This window comes from Takifugu flavidus, unplaced genomic scaffold (assembly GCF_003711565.1).
Source record: "Takifugu flavidus isolate HTHZ2018 unplaced genomic scaffold, ASM371156v2 ctg520, whole genome shotgun sequence".
Classification (NCBI taxonomy): domain Eukaryota; kingdom Metazoa; phylum Chordata; class Actinopteri; order Tetraodontiformes; family Tetraodontidae; genus Takifugu; species Takifugu flavidus.
The window spans coordinates 17,831-32,088 of NW_026622135.1; the positions used below are offsets into that span (position 1 = coordinate 17,831).

The 14,258-nt window shown below is 44.7% G+C and overlaps 1 protein-coding gene and 2 long non-coding RNA genes across 3 annotated transcripts; 2 read left to right on the forward strand and 1 right to left on the reverse strand.

Moving 5' to 3' along the window:
- Positions 1-2,149: 2,149 nt before the first annotated feature.
- LOC130520770 (uncharacterized) lies at positions 2,150-3,825 on the forward strand. The gene is made up of 3 exons (XR_008949042.1): positions 2,150-2,578; positions 3,438-3,510; positions 3,541-3,825. It is a non-coding gene; the product is annotated as an uncharacterized LOC130520770 (long non-coding RNA).
- Positions 3,826-6,267: 2,442 nt separating this feature from the next.
- Positions 6,268-9,827, forward strand: LOC130520771 (uncharacterized). Its single transcript, XM_057024493.1, has 2 exons — positions 6,268-8,429; positions 9,217-9,827. The coding sequence occupies exons 1-2, from the start codon at positions 7,170-7,172 to the stop codon at positions 9,511-9,513; spliced, it is 1,557 nt and encodes a 518-aa protein (XP_056880473.1). The 5' UTR covers positions 6,268-7,169; the 3' UTR covers positions 9,514-9,827.
- Positions 9,828-9,973: 146 nt separating this feature from the next.
- On the reverse strand, positions 9,974-10,751 carry LOC130520772 (uncharacterized). Its single transcript, XR_008949043.1, has 2 exons — positions 10,626-10,751; positions 9,974-10,529 (listed from the first exon to the last, which is right to left on the reverse strand). It is a non-coding gene; the product is annotated as an uncharacterized LOC130520772 (long non-coding RNA).
- Positions 10,752-14,258: the final 3,507 nt, after the last annotated feature.

Sequence of the window (14,258 nt, forward strand, 5' to 3'; positions counted from 1 at the left end):
TGCTGCGGTCACATTATGACGTTTCTGACGTTTTCTCGTGGGGAAACCATCACTTTTGGTCAGGATATACAAGTTTCTCAAAACAGAGGTAATTTCAACATGATCACCTGAAAACTCATGCTGCGCTCACATTATGACGTTTTTGACGTTTTCTCGTGGGGAAACCATCACTTTTGGTCAGGAGATACATTTATTTCAAAACAGAGGTGAATGCAACATGATCACCTGAAAACTCATGCTGCGCTCACATTATGACGTTTCTGACGTTTCTCGTGGGGAAACCATCACTTTTGGTCAGGATATACAAGTTTCTCAAAACAGAGGTAATTTAACATGATCATCTGAAAACTCATGCTGCGCTCACATTATGACGTTTTTGACGTTTTCTCGTGGGGAAACCATCACTTTTGGTCAGGAGATACATTTATTTCAAAACAGAGGTGAATGCAACATGATCACCTGAAAACTCATGCTGCGGTCACATTATGACGTTTTGACGTTTTCTCGTGGGGAAACCATCACTTTTGGTCAGGATATACAAGTTTCTCAAAACAGAGGTAAATTCAACATGATCACCTGAAAACTCATGCTGCGCTCACATTATGACGTTTCTGACGTTTTCTCGTGGGGAAACCATCACTTTTGGTCAGGAGATACATTTTTTCAAAACAGAGGTAAATGCAACATGATCACCTGAAAACTCATGCTGCGCTCACATTATGACGTTTTTGACGTTTTCTCGTGGGGAAACCATCACTTTTGGTCAGGAGATACATTTATTTCAAAACAGAGGTGAATGCAACATGATCACCTGAAAACTCATGCTGCGCTCACATTATGACGTTTCTGACGTTTTCTCGTGGGGAAACCATCACTTTTGGTCAGGATATACAAGTTTCTCAAAACAGAGGTAAATTCAACATGATCACCTGAAAACTCATGCTGCGCTCACATTATGACGTTTTTGACGTTTTCTCGGGGGAAACCATCACTTTGGTCAGGAGATACATTTATTTCAAAACAGAGGTGAATGCAACATGATCACCTGAAAACTCATGCTGCGGTCACATTATGACGTTTTGACGTTTTCTCGTGGGGAAACCATCACTTTTGGTCAGGAGATACATTATTTCAAAACAGGGTGAATGCAACATGATCATCCTGAAAACTCATGCTGCGGCACATTATGACGTTTCTGACGTTTTCTCGTGGGGAAACCATCACTTTTGGTCAGGAGATACATTTATTTCAAAACAGAGGTGAATGCAACATGATCACCTGAAAACTCATGCTGCGGTCACATTATGACGTTTCTGACGTTTTCTCGTGGGGAAACCATCACTTTTGGTCAGGAGATACAGTTCTCAAAACAGAGGTAAATGCAACATGATCACCTGAAAACTCATGCTGCGCTCACATTATGACGTTTTTGACGTTTTCTCGTGGGGAAACCATCACTTTTGGTCAGGAGATACATTTTTTCAAAACAGAGGTGAATGCAACATGATCACCTGAAAACTCATGCTGCGCTCACATTATGACGTTTTTGACGTTTTCTCGTGGGGAAACCATCACTTTTGGTCAGGAGATACATTTATTTCAAAACAGAGGTGAATGCAACATGATCACCTGAAAACTCATGCTGCGCTCACATTATGACGTTTCTGACGTTTTCTCGTGGGGAAACCATCACTTTTGGTCAGGAGATACAAGTTTCTCAAAACAGAGGTAAATGCAACATGATCACCTGAAAACTCATGCTGCGGTCACATTATGACGTTTCTGACGTTTTCTCGAGGGGGAAACCATCACTTTTGGTCAGGAGATACATTTATTTCAAAACAGAGGTGAATGCAACATGATCATCTGAAAACTCATGCTGCGGTCACATTATGACGTTTTTGACGTTTTCTCGTGGGGAAACCATCACTTTTGGTCAGGACTATGTAGTGGGTCTGAAATAGCCACATATATTATTATGTTAACAGACACCCCCTCTTTTTCATTTAATATTTGAACCTTTATACGGTTTGCAGAAATCATTGCCACTTTGCACCAGTAGAGGGTGCTTTAACACCAGTGGGTCCAAGCAAACAGTCTATGCTCTGCTTTTGCTCTGCGCATGTGCAAAGAAATAAATACACTGCGCAGCAGTAGCGTGAGCTGACAACTCGCGTGTCGTGTGTTTGGATCCACAGGTATGTAAAATGTACTATTTGTACAGTTCTTTTCAGTTAAACTATGTAGCAACATATAAGCGAAGTCATGAAGGGAAGCTAAGCACTGTAAGATGTTGAAATATGTACTTTATCGTCGTGGTTTGTTATCGGGCATTCCCGTCAGCAAAAGGTTAGTTAAACAAGAGTGAGTGTATATGTGTGTGTGTGCGTAGTTCCGACCATAAAAGTTACTGGTGACTAGTTATTGTTTGTTAGTACTATTCTGAGAGTAATTGGTATGGTACTTGCCATGTTGTGTATATGAATGTGAACATTCAAGTGCATGTGCAAAGAATAAAATACACTGCGCAGCAGTAGCGTGAGCTGACAACTCGCGTGTCGTGTGTTTGGATCCACAGGTAGTTATACCGTAGCTTAGCCGCTCAGCGCCCGCCGCCTGAGTGGCTCATGCTGCCGGACCAGAGACCCCTAGCTCTGGCGCCGGTAACATTTGGGGGCTCGTCCGGGATCATTAGCGTTTCTGCCTAGTGAAGTGAGTGTCGCGACGACGTGAAACGGTGCCCAAAGCTTCAGGGAAGGCTGCAGTCCAGAGCGTCATCCAGAGAGCGGAAGTCACCAGAGTAACGCCAAGATGGCCACTGTCACCCCACGGCGGATGCTGATCTTCAAGATCCAGAAGAATCTTTCATATTTGAGTACAGACCAGCTATTGGCAGTTGTGAGTTCAATAGACGATGGCAGCAAAACTCACGAGGTTAAAGATTTGAGTGAACCAGAACTGTATGACCTGATTGTGGACTACCTCAGGAGTGAGAAATTAAGTGCTATGGAAGATGAAGGTATGACACAACTCCTTATCCTGAATGACATGCTGAGTGCTGGCCACAGACCCCGGTGGAAGTGAAGCTCGCCAGACTGCGCCGGAGACAGGACAGCCAGTGGAGGAGTCATCACCCCACCAGGAGCAGCTATCCACTTCACCTCATTCTGATCATCACGACACAGTCACACAATCCACCACAACCCCACACAACCACAACATTCCCACACAGCCATTGCAGATGAACAAAGACATTCACATGCATCCAGCACCTTCACGAAGAGACAGTGGACTGCCAGCAAGGAACTTATTTGCTTTTGCCTTGTTATATTCTTTATTCTCGTTATATTGTTTCTCATTATTTAATGTTTCCTATTATTTGCTAATGCTTAATGTTCATGATGCTTGATATGTCAACTCAAACTTCTCTGGTCAAGGGCGACAGAAATGCGGCGGCTGTTGGAGAAGTGGCATTGACTGGAGACAGAGCTGCAGGGCATGACCCAGGAGGTGGGTTAGGGTTAGGGCCTGACCCAGGAGCTGTTCTTTTAATCTGTCTGATATGGAAGAATGTGCTGTTTGCGAGCTAAGTTAATCAAATCAGTGAAGGCCTACATATAATCTCACCATTATGGTTTACAGTCTTTTGCTTTGTTTGTGACCTGCTATCTTGTGTTTTCCCCCCCTCTTAGACACATTTGACTTCTGTAACTAGGGACCTCCTAATTTCAATAAAAGAAGGATGGCGGGAGGTGTGCGTCAGAACGTGTTGGAGATCTGTAACTGAGCACATCTCTCCGTTCTCCTTGCAAGTAAAATTCAAAACTGTTGTCTTTGCCTCATTTGTTTTTCTCGTGTTTCAGGTATTTTGAACCTAACATTTTGGTCCTTCGAGCCGGATTCCAACACACCTGAAGGGTCCAGTGGGTGAGGCTGAACCTCAGGAAAGACCGTGGCCACGGCAGGCCGCCTCAAAGCGACCTAAGATACCCTTTCCGGGACTGGGCTTCGGCTCACTGCTTGGATCCTGACGGTTGACGGAATTCCAGGAGGAAAGACAACAGTGGTGAGCATGTCTTGAATTCAAAAGTGTGTGTGTGATGATGATTGTCGGGGACTTAATGTAAAAATTGCGATAGACACTAAGGCGGTGTTTTGGGAGAGAGGAACCCAAAAATCCTCTGTGAGACGCAATGAGAAACAAACCCTGTGAATACTAGTCAATGGCAGGCAAACAAGAGTACTAAGGGAAGTACCAAGGCAGGGCAAGGGAGTCCTGGCCACGTGAAAAAGAAATTAAGTCACGACAAATCATCCAAAAGAGTGATTGTGAGTGTGAAAGGATTGTTAATACCGCTAGGTATTTTCAATCATACCAAAGCAGTGGGGCTGTAAGTGATAAGGCCCTGGTGGATGCAGAGGCAAGACTCTCCACTCCAAAGAGTTGAAGTGAGAAGTACCACAACGGTTTGATTAATTATCACCCCACTGAGATCAACATTCCAGTTTTAGGTCACCCTATGTGCAAGACTGGACCAAATTCTTAATAATAAATAAATAAATAAATAAATAAATAAATAAATAAATAAATAAATAAATAAATAAATAAATAAATAAACAACTGTAAATTAGGATAAGGTTAACTCGTAAAATGAAAACAACAACAAAAAAACATAACAACAAACAGAGAGAAAAGAAGAGCTAAAAGTTAAAACCTAATTCTCCAAAAATGTGGACAAGTAAAAGCAAACAAAGGCCCAGAGATGAATTGCGGTGTAAGGACTGGAAATTCCTCAAAGAACAAAATCCAAAGAAACTCACTAATCTAGATAAGCAGATAACTGATTATGGATTCAAAGGACAGCTAAACTCACAACAAATTGTTGCCTCAGAGGTGAGACCTGGTTAAACTTAGCCATAATTAAGTGGGTTATACTTAGCCATTAATTAAGTAGGTTATAACTTAGCAGTATTTAAGTTAAGAAAATAGGAAATTGTGTTTGTGTGTGAATGGAGGACTAAGCCATTGAAAGAGTTGATAGGAGAACTCTGCTAGTCCTGTGTTTTCTTATTTTGCCTCATAAGAAATCGAAGTACTGGTGATCAGGGGACAAAGGATGGGTTTCATCCCTTAAAACTAACATTGCTGTGCAGATAGTGCACAGTAGAAGGCCGTGTTAGTGTCCTCCCTTTGACTGTGTGCCAGAGAACTTTTCTGTGAGACCACATAGTACAAAATGCCGCTGTTCAAGAAAAAGGATGCCGAACTTGAGGAGGATGAAAAGTTTGTGGAAGGAGATGCAGAAGGTTCGGGGAAAATAAGTCAGGAAAGGTGGAGAAGAAAGTTGAATCTTTCAGGCAAACTCTGCACTACAGATATTCTGGAGTTGCAGACAAACCTGGAAATTGAGAAAGTAAGTTGAGAGACATATAGATGGAACAAAGTAAGTTGAGAGACATATAGATGGAACAAAGTAAGTTGAGAGACATAGATGGAACAAAGTAAGTTGAGAGACATATAGATGGAACAAAGTAAGTTGAGAGACATAGATGGAACAAAGTAAGTTGAGAGACATAGATGGAACAAAGTAAGTTGAGAGATATAGCCATAGGAAAGGCACAAAACAGATGACGGAGAACCACATGACTGCCAAGAATTAGCTGAACAAACTGCAAAAAGTAGAAGTGATTTAGATCAACCTTTAAAAGCTGGAGCATTTTTGTTTGTAGACGGCTCATCAAAGAAAAATGAGCAACCTTAAAAGAATAATCTATGTATGACCAGCAGGAAAATCTATCCTACCAGAAAATCTGTGTAAATATGCTGCTATATTGAGTCATGGTGTAACACATGTCTCAACAGGAGGGGATGGTAGGACAGATACAGCAGCATTATACAACCTATGGATTTAATTCTTATTCAAAATTTTTTTGTAGAACATGTCTGACGTGTGCAAGACATAATTCACAGGGAAATCTGAGACCAAGGAGAGGAAAATTTCCTGCTCCCCAATATCCATTCCAAACTATAAATATAGACTTTGTAGAATTAAATAAAAGTGAAGGGAAAAAAATTACTGTAATAATGGTACTCATTTTGTAAATCAAGTTGTTAAAAAGATCACTGTTGTGTTTCATATTGACTTAAAACATCATTGCTCCTATCATCCTCAGAGCGCAGGCTTAGTTGAAAGAACTAATGGCACTATTAAAAATAGACTGAAGAAATGCATGGAAGAGACGGGGAGACGTGGACACAATGTGTTGATTTGGCTAATGTAGTGGGTCTGAAATAGCCACATATAGTTTATTATGTTAACAGACACCCCCTCTTTTTCATTTTAATATTTGAACCTTTATACGGTTTGCAGAAATCATTGCCACTTTGCACCAGTAGAGAGTGCTTTAACACCAGTGGGTCCAAGCAAACAGTCTATGCTCTGCTTTTGCTCTGCGCATGTGCAAAGAATAAAATACACTGCGCAGCAGTAGCGTGAGCTGACAACTCTCGTGTCGTGTGTTTGGATCCACAGGTATGTAAAATGTACTATTTGTACAGTTCTTTTCAGTTAAACTATGTAGCAACATATAAGCGAAGTCATGAAGGGAAGCTAAGCACTGTAAGATGTTGAAATATGTACTTTATCGTCGTGGTTTGTTATCGGGCATTCCCGTCAGCAAAAGGTTAGTTAAACAAGAGTGAGTGTATATGTGTGTGTGTGCGTAGTTCCGACCATAAAAGTTACTGGTGACTAGTTATTGTTTGTTAGTACTATTCTGAGAGTAATTGGTATGGTACTTGCCATGTTGTGTATATGAATGTGAACATTCAAGCGCATGTGCAAAGAATAAAATACACTGCGCAGCAGTAGCGTGAGCTGACAACTCTCGTGTCGTGTGTTTGGATCCACAGGTAGTTATACCGTAGCTCAGCCGCTCAGCGCCCGCCGCCTGAGTGGCTCATGCTGCCGGACCAGAGACCCCTAGCTCTGGCGCCGGTAACATTTGGGGGCTCGTCCGGGATCGTTAGCGTTTCTGCCTAGTGAAGTGAGTGTCGCGACGACGTGAAACGGTGCCCAAAGCTTCAGGGAAGGCTGCAGTCCAGAGCGTCATCCAGAGAGCGGAAGTCACCAGAGTAACGCCAAGATGGCCACTGTCACCCACGGCGGATGCTGATCTTCAAGATCCAGAAGAGTCTTTCATATTTGAGTACAGATCAGCTATTGGCAGTTGTGAGTTCAATAGACGATGGCAGCAAAACTCACAAGGTTAAAGATTTGAGTGAACCAGAACTGTATGACCTGATTGTGGACTACCTCAGGAGTGAGAAATTAAGTGCTATGGAAGATGAAGGTATGACTCAACTCCTTATCCTGAATGACATGCTGAGTGACCTGCTGGCCACAGACCCCGGTGGAAGTGAAGCTCGCCAGACTGCGCCGGAGACAGGACAGCCAGTGGAGGAGTCATCACCCCACCAGGAGCAGCTATCCACTTCACCTCATTCTGATCATCACGACACAGTCACACAATCCACCACAACCCCACACAACCACAACATTCCCACACAGCCATTGCAGATGAACAAAGACATTCACATGCATCCAGCACCTTCACGAAGAGACAGTGGACTGCCAGCAAGGAACTTTGACACTTCCACAGTCACCAGGGCTTTCACCGCAGGCGTTGATGGATCTCCCCATGGTAGAGTAAGTCTGTCACCCAGCATGGGAGACCAGGTATTGAGGGTGAATGATTTTGCAGCTCTGCTCCCACGCAGAGAATTTAAGTTACATGGTGGACAAATCTCTGATGTTGGGTCTGATATGTCATACAGTAACCTTTGTAAACAAATCGAAGAAGGTATACAGGAAGGTTTTACTGAGTCAGAGGTGATTCGCACTGTGATGAAAATAATCAAACCAGGTACATTCAGAGAAATGTTGACAAACAAAAGTGATTTAACTGTTGATGAGCTAAAGCGGTTTCTCCACGCACATATCAGGGACAAAAGCAGCACTGAACTTTTTCAAGAGTTAAGTAATGCTAAACAACAGGACAAAGAGAGTCCTCAACAATTCCTATACAAGATAATGGGTTTAAAACAGCGTGTTTTGTTTGAGTCACAACAACCTGGTGCAGAGTTTAGCTACGACAAAAAGCTGGTTCAGGGCACCTTTCTTCACACTTTGTATCAAGGTCTGAATGAGAAAAATAACCATGTTCGTTATGATCTCAAACCTCTTCTCACAGACTCGCAGGTTAGTGATGACTTTCTTTTGGACCAGATAACTAAGTCTACCAGTGAGGAGACAGAGAGACTCAGACGCCTTGGCACAGTAGCTAAAAACCGACCAGTGACTGTGAGCCCAGCTCAGCTTGACTGTAGTGACTCAACTAAGCAGACTAGAGTTGACACTGAGTTACAGGTAGAGGTAAGATCGGTCCTAAAAAATCCAGCCCGACCCGACCCAGGCCCGCGGGTATTAAAGCCCGACCCGGCCCGAGCCCGATCAATTAACTTGATTTGCTGGCCCGAGCCCGAAACAAACCCGAAATTTTATATTTTATTTGTGAGGATTCAGGAGAAGGAGGAATTGTAGATCGCGAGGAAGGGCATCTGGGGTAAAGCCTCCAGGGCGTAGCAGGTTCACTATAGTCTTCGTTACTAAAGGCGGAAACAAACAGACTTTAAAAATCCTCCGCTGGAGACTGCGCGCACGGATGAATCCATTCATACATGTTTCTGGACCAGCTGCTGTTTGAGAAGTCAGACCCGCTGAGGTAGGTGGTCCAGAGCGGTCACCTCGGTGTAAAGTGCGTGTTATTCCTGTGAAATAAGGGAAATAAATAAACCCTCAGGTGGATGGATGGAAAATTAAAAAGAGGGCGGGACCGCGGCGTTCACGTGCGCACGGCATGGTCTGGCTCTGTTTAGTAGTTAAATAGCAATTAGCATACAGCGCCTTCTCTGTTTTATCCAAATTATTTATTTATAATAAGTATTCCTTAGTTTAGTATCCACACATCGTTTTAGTGTATATTTTTATAAACAAATATTTATTAAAAAAAGTCAGCGAGAGAGAAGCCCGGCCCGACCCGACCCGAACGTAATGATTGACATTTTACGCATTTTAAGCCCGACCCGAATTTCGGGTTGGGCCGGGCTCGGACTCGGGCTCGGGCTCGGTCTTAAGATCTTACCTCTAGTTACAGGCTAACCGTGCCGCTATTGAAGAACTGACTGCACAGGTGTCCTCCCTGACCAAACAGCTGGCTCAAGTGGTGAGGCCTGCTGACACTGCCACCCCTGTGAACACACACTCAGCCACAGCCCAGCCAATGCCACCAACATCTGAAGCCCATGGCAGATGCAGCAACTGTGTTCAGCAGGGCAAGATGAGTTGCCCTCACTGCTTCGTATGTGGCCAAGCTGGACATTGGGCGGTCGGCTGTCTTCAAAGGAGGACGTCGGGAAACGGGATGAGGTCACTGGAGAAGGGCAGCCAGTGACCGTGACAGCTAAGGAACCCCCAGCCCAACCCAGCATGTCTAAGGCAGCAAGTCCTGTAAAAACAAAAGCACAGTGTCAACCACCAACAAAGAAACGCTTAGCACAGCTCATAGGAAAGCGATGTATGGTCTCATGTACTCTCAATGGTGTTCCTCTCCAGATGTTGCTTGACTCAGGGGCTCAAGTGACGATGGTGGGGAGAGGCTGGATGGAAGAAGCACTCCCCCATGTCGATATCCAGCCACTTGAATCCTTCCCTCTTGATGAGCCGCTGGTGATTTCTGTAGCAAATGGCACAGATGTCCCCTTTGATGGATGGGCAGATGTTGAACTCCAAATCGGTAACAAACACTGTGGATATGTCACCATTCAAGTGCCAATGCTAATCAGCCAGAACTGTCTCAACTGTCCTCTCTTAGGCAGCAATGTTTTAGTTGAGATAATCAAAGAACAGAGAAGTGAGGTTGATATTTCTGCTTTATTAAAAGAAACCTTAAGTATAAATGACAGTGCTGTAGAAGCCCTAGTTGCTGCTTGCCAGATGTTGACCCCAGGTGAGACAGCTGTAGAGTGCAGTGTGAGAACAGGGAAGACGGGTTCCACCATTCCTGCAGGGCAGATTTGTGAGGTGAGGTGCAGAGTCAGGGAATGGCCAAGTGGTGGGGTTATTCTCTTCCAACCCGATGTAGTGAGTAGCTGTCCTGAGGGGTTGGATTTGTTTCAGGCCTTAGTTGATGTTCCAAGTGGGTCCACAAAAATTGTCAAGATACCTGTTCAAAACCCCACTAAACATGACATCTACCTCCCTAAGAGAACAGTTTTAGGAACATTAGAGGAAGTTACTGAAATTAAACCAGTGAACTGTTTTCCAGGTGGGTTAGAACCCATGTCCCCTAACACTGTTAGTACATCCTCAGCTCAGGTTAGCACAGACAAACAAAGAGGAACAAGTGAGAAAAACAAGACAGAGGACACAACAACACAGAGATGGCATCCCCCTGTTGATGTGTCGCACCTGGAGAGACATGAACAAAACATAGTCAGAGACATGTTGTATGAGGAGTCAGATGTCTTCGCCAAAGATGACTGTGACATTGGGTGCATCCCAAACCTGCAATTGAAAATCCATCTGAAGGATGACATGCCAGTGCAGACGTCCTACAACTCTGTTCCGAAGCCCTTGTACAGGGAGGTGAAGGACTATGTACAAAATCTTCTTGACCAGGGCTGGATCAGAAAGTCTGCTTCTTCCTACTCATCTCCAGTGGTCTGTGTTAGGAAGAAGGACAAGAGTTTGCGTCTGTGTATTGATTTTAGAGGCTTGAATCGGAAAACCATCCCCGACCGCCACCCTCTTCCACGCATCCAAGATCTGTTAGACAGTCTGGGGGGGTACTCATGGTTCTCCATACTCGACCAGGGTAGTGCATACCATCAAGGGTTTGTCGATGAGAGCTCCAGACATCTGACTGCCTTTAGCACACCCTGGGGGCTTTATGAGTGGACCCGCCTCCCATTTGGTCTAACAAACGCCCCAGCGGCTTTTCAAAGATGTATGGAGGGAGTTCTTGACGGGTTAAGGGACGAGTGCTGTTCTCCATATTTGGACGACGTTCTCTGTTTTTCCAAGACTTTTCATGACCATGTTGAAGATCTGAGACGGGTGCTCTGTCGCCTGCGAGAGTATGGTATCAAATTACGTCCAAAAAAATGTGACCTGTTTAAAAGCCAGGTCAGGTATTTAGGCCGCTTAGTGACTCGCGAAGGTATTCAGATTGACCCTGAAGATATTGAGGCAGTTCAGCATTTGAAAGAGAAAGAGCCAAAGAATGTGGGAGAGGTCAGAGCCCTCTTAGGTTTTTTAGGCTATTACAGAACATTCATACAGGACTTTTCTAGGATAGCAAGACCTCTGTTTCAGCTGATAGAGAGTCCTAGTGAGCCTAGCCAGAGAGCTACCAAGGTTAAGTCAAAAAATACTAAGAGTGGTCAGCTCTTATCCAAAACACCTGTTTATTGGACACCAGATCATAGTGCTGTAGTATCACGCCTGGTGGATATGTTAACCAGTCCACCCATTTTGGCTTATCCAGACTATGACTTACCTTTTGTACTCCACACAGATGCCTCGAACGAAGGTCTGGGTGCTGTGCTCTATCAACAGCAGGGAAACAAGCTCCGGGTTATTGCTTATGGCTCCAGGACACTCACGCCTGCTGAGAAAAACTACCATCTCCATTCTAGCAAGCTTGAGTTCCTGGCGTTAAAGTGGGCAATCTGTGATAAATTTAGAGATTACCTCTATTACGCCCCCACTTTCACAGTATACACGGATAATAACCCCCTTACATATGTTTTGAGCTCAGCCAGGTTGAACGCAGTCGGACATCGTTGGTGGGTGAATTAGCCAACTTTCATTTCACCATCAAATATCGTCCAGGCAAGTCAAACACTGATGCTGACACCCTGTCAAGACACCCAGTGCATCTTGATGGTCACCTGAAAGAGTTCACAGAGACAGTGTCCCCTGATGTAGTCTCCGCCATCTGGCAGGGAGACACAGCTGTAAAAGACGGTGATGTGCCGTGGGTGGCTGCATTACAGCTGCAGTCGGATGTAAGTGACGCACACTTTGGAGGCACCCCTGTCATCACACCAGAGAGTGTCAGAGATGCACAGAGAGAAGATGCTCCTATCTGTGAGGTGATAAACCTAAAGAAAAATGGATGGAGTCCTCAGGATAAAGGAAAGAGACAAATGGGACGAGAAACACGCAGACTGGTACACGAATGGAACAGACTCAGACTTGACAAAGGGATTTTGTACAGACAGACAGGACAGAGGAAACAGTTGGTTCTCCCCAGTAAACTGAAGGCCACCGTGTTAAAACACCTGCATGATGACATGGGACATGTGGGCGCTGATAAAGTCATACATTTAGCACGAGAAAGGTTTTATTGGCCTTTTATGCAACAGGACATAGAAGATTATGTGATTCGCCAGTGTCAGTGTATTAAACAAAAACATCCAAACAGACCAGAGAGAGCACCTATGGGTTCTATAACAACCAGTGCCCCATTTGAGCTCATCTCAATTGATTATTTACATCTTGAACAGAGTAAAGGTGGTTATGAGTACATTTTAGTCCTGGTAGATCACTTTACTCGGTTTGGTCAAGCTTATGCCACAAAAAACAAATCTGGCAGAACAGCAGCCGAGAAAATCTTCTATGACTTTATCCCTCGCTTCGGGTACCCTGCAAAGCTACATCATGATCAGGGCCGGGAGTTTGAAAACAGTCTCTTCCAGAGACTTCAGCAGCTCGCAGGAATTTCCCACTCACAAACCACTCCCTACCATCCGCAGGGGAATCCTGTCGAGCGCCTGAACAGGACACTTCTACAGATGCTCCGCACTCTGCAGGAGGAGAAAAAAACAGAGTGGAAGGATCACCTCCCTCACATTGTCCACGCGTACAACTGTACAAGACATGAGGGAACAGGTTATTCACCATTTTTTCTCCTTTATGGTAGAGCTCCACGTTTGCCTGTAGATCTGCTCTTTGACTTGAAACCTGAAGAGGGACCACGGTCCAGGCAAGAGTATGCACAGAAATGGGCTTCACGCATGCAGGAAGCATACAAAATTGCTTCAGAAACCAGTGGGAAGCGTTCAGCTAAGGGAAAGAAGTATTATGATCAGCATGTGAAAGGTATTACACTGCAGCCTGGAGATCGTGTGCTTGTCAGGAATCTGTCGGAGAGGGGTGGTCCGGGCAAACTTAGAGCTTATTGGGAGAAAAAGGTTCATCGAGTGGTTGAAAAGATGGGAGACGGACCTGTTTACAGAGTTCAACCAGATACAGGAGAACGCACTCTCCGTGTGCTGCATCGCAACCTTCTGCTACCTGTTAATGATTTGCCTTTAGAAGTCCCACCGAGTCAGTCCGCACCTAGACAGAGACAAAGACAGACAGACTGTTACAGAAACAACAGAGAGACAGTGGAGCAGGAGTCTGAACACTCTGAGGAAGAGGAGGAATACACATATTGCCTTCGAACAATTCCAGTATATAGCAGGAGGAGAGTCAGACCGGCAAGTCCTCAGTCTAACCCACCAGATGAGCTCCGACCTATAGCCCCAGAGTTTCAACCACTGAGACATACTGAAATGTCAACTGAACAACAACGTGATCCTGTCACCGTCCCAGATCCAGTGCAGACACCAGACCAGCAGGCAGCTGTTCCACCACCAGCTCAGGAAGTGCAAGGAGAACTCATAACTGATGACACTGCGGAGGAGGCTGATTCAAGAGAGCAGGAGGACAATGATGAGCCTGCAGTGGAACTGTCTGAGGAGGAAGTGCAACCTGTGAGGAGGTCAGCTCGAGCACAGAGACCTCGAGAAATGCTCACATATGACAATCTTGGACAACCATCATACCAGTCTTGGGGACCAGGTGCAAACCTGATGTTCGCCTATGCCCCTTACCCCATGTCTCATCTCCCATTACCCCTCAATCCATGTCCCATACCCTCCTTTTACCCAGCTGTCCCCGAACATTGTTTCTACCCTGCACAAGCAGTGTGGACATGCTAGAGACACACAAAGACTTGAAGGACAGACGAGACCAGACTTCACTGTACACATACACACCTACACCTGCACACACTTACACACACATGCTTACACATACACACCTACACTGGCACACACTTATACATATACACACATAACTGTACGT

Excerpts from the sequence above, each read along its gene's own strand:
- LOC130520771 (XM_057024493.1), top strand. The coding sequence starts at position 7,170 with ATGCTGATCTTCAAGATCCAGAAGAGTCTTTCATATTTGAGTACAGAT. Across the intron at positions 8,430-9,216 it reads GAGTTGACACTGAGTTACAG|GCTAACCGTGCCGCTATTGA; the intron begins GTAGAGGTAAGA and ends CTCTAGTTACAG.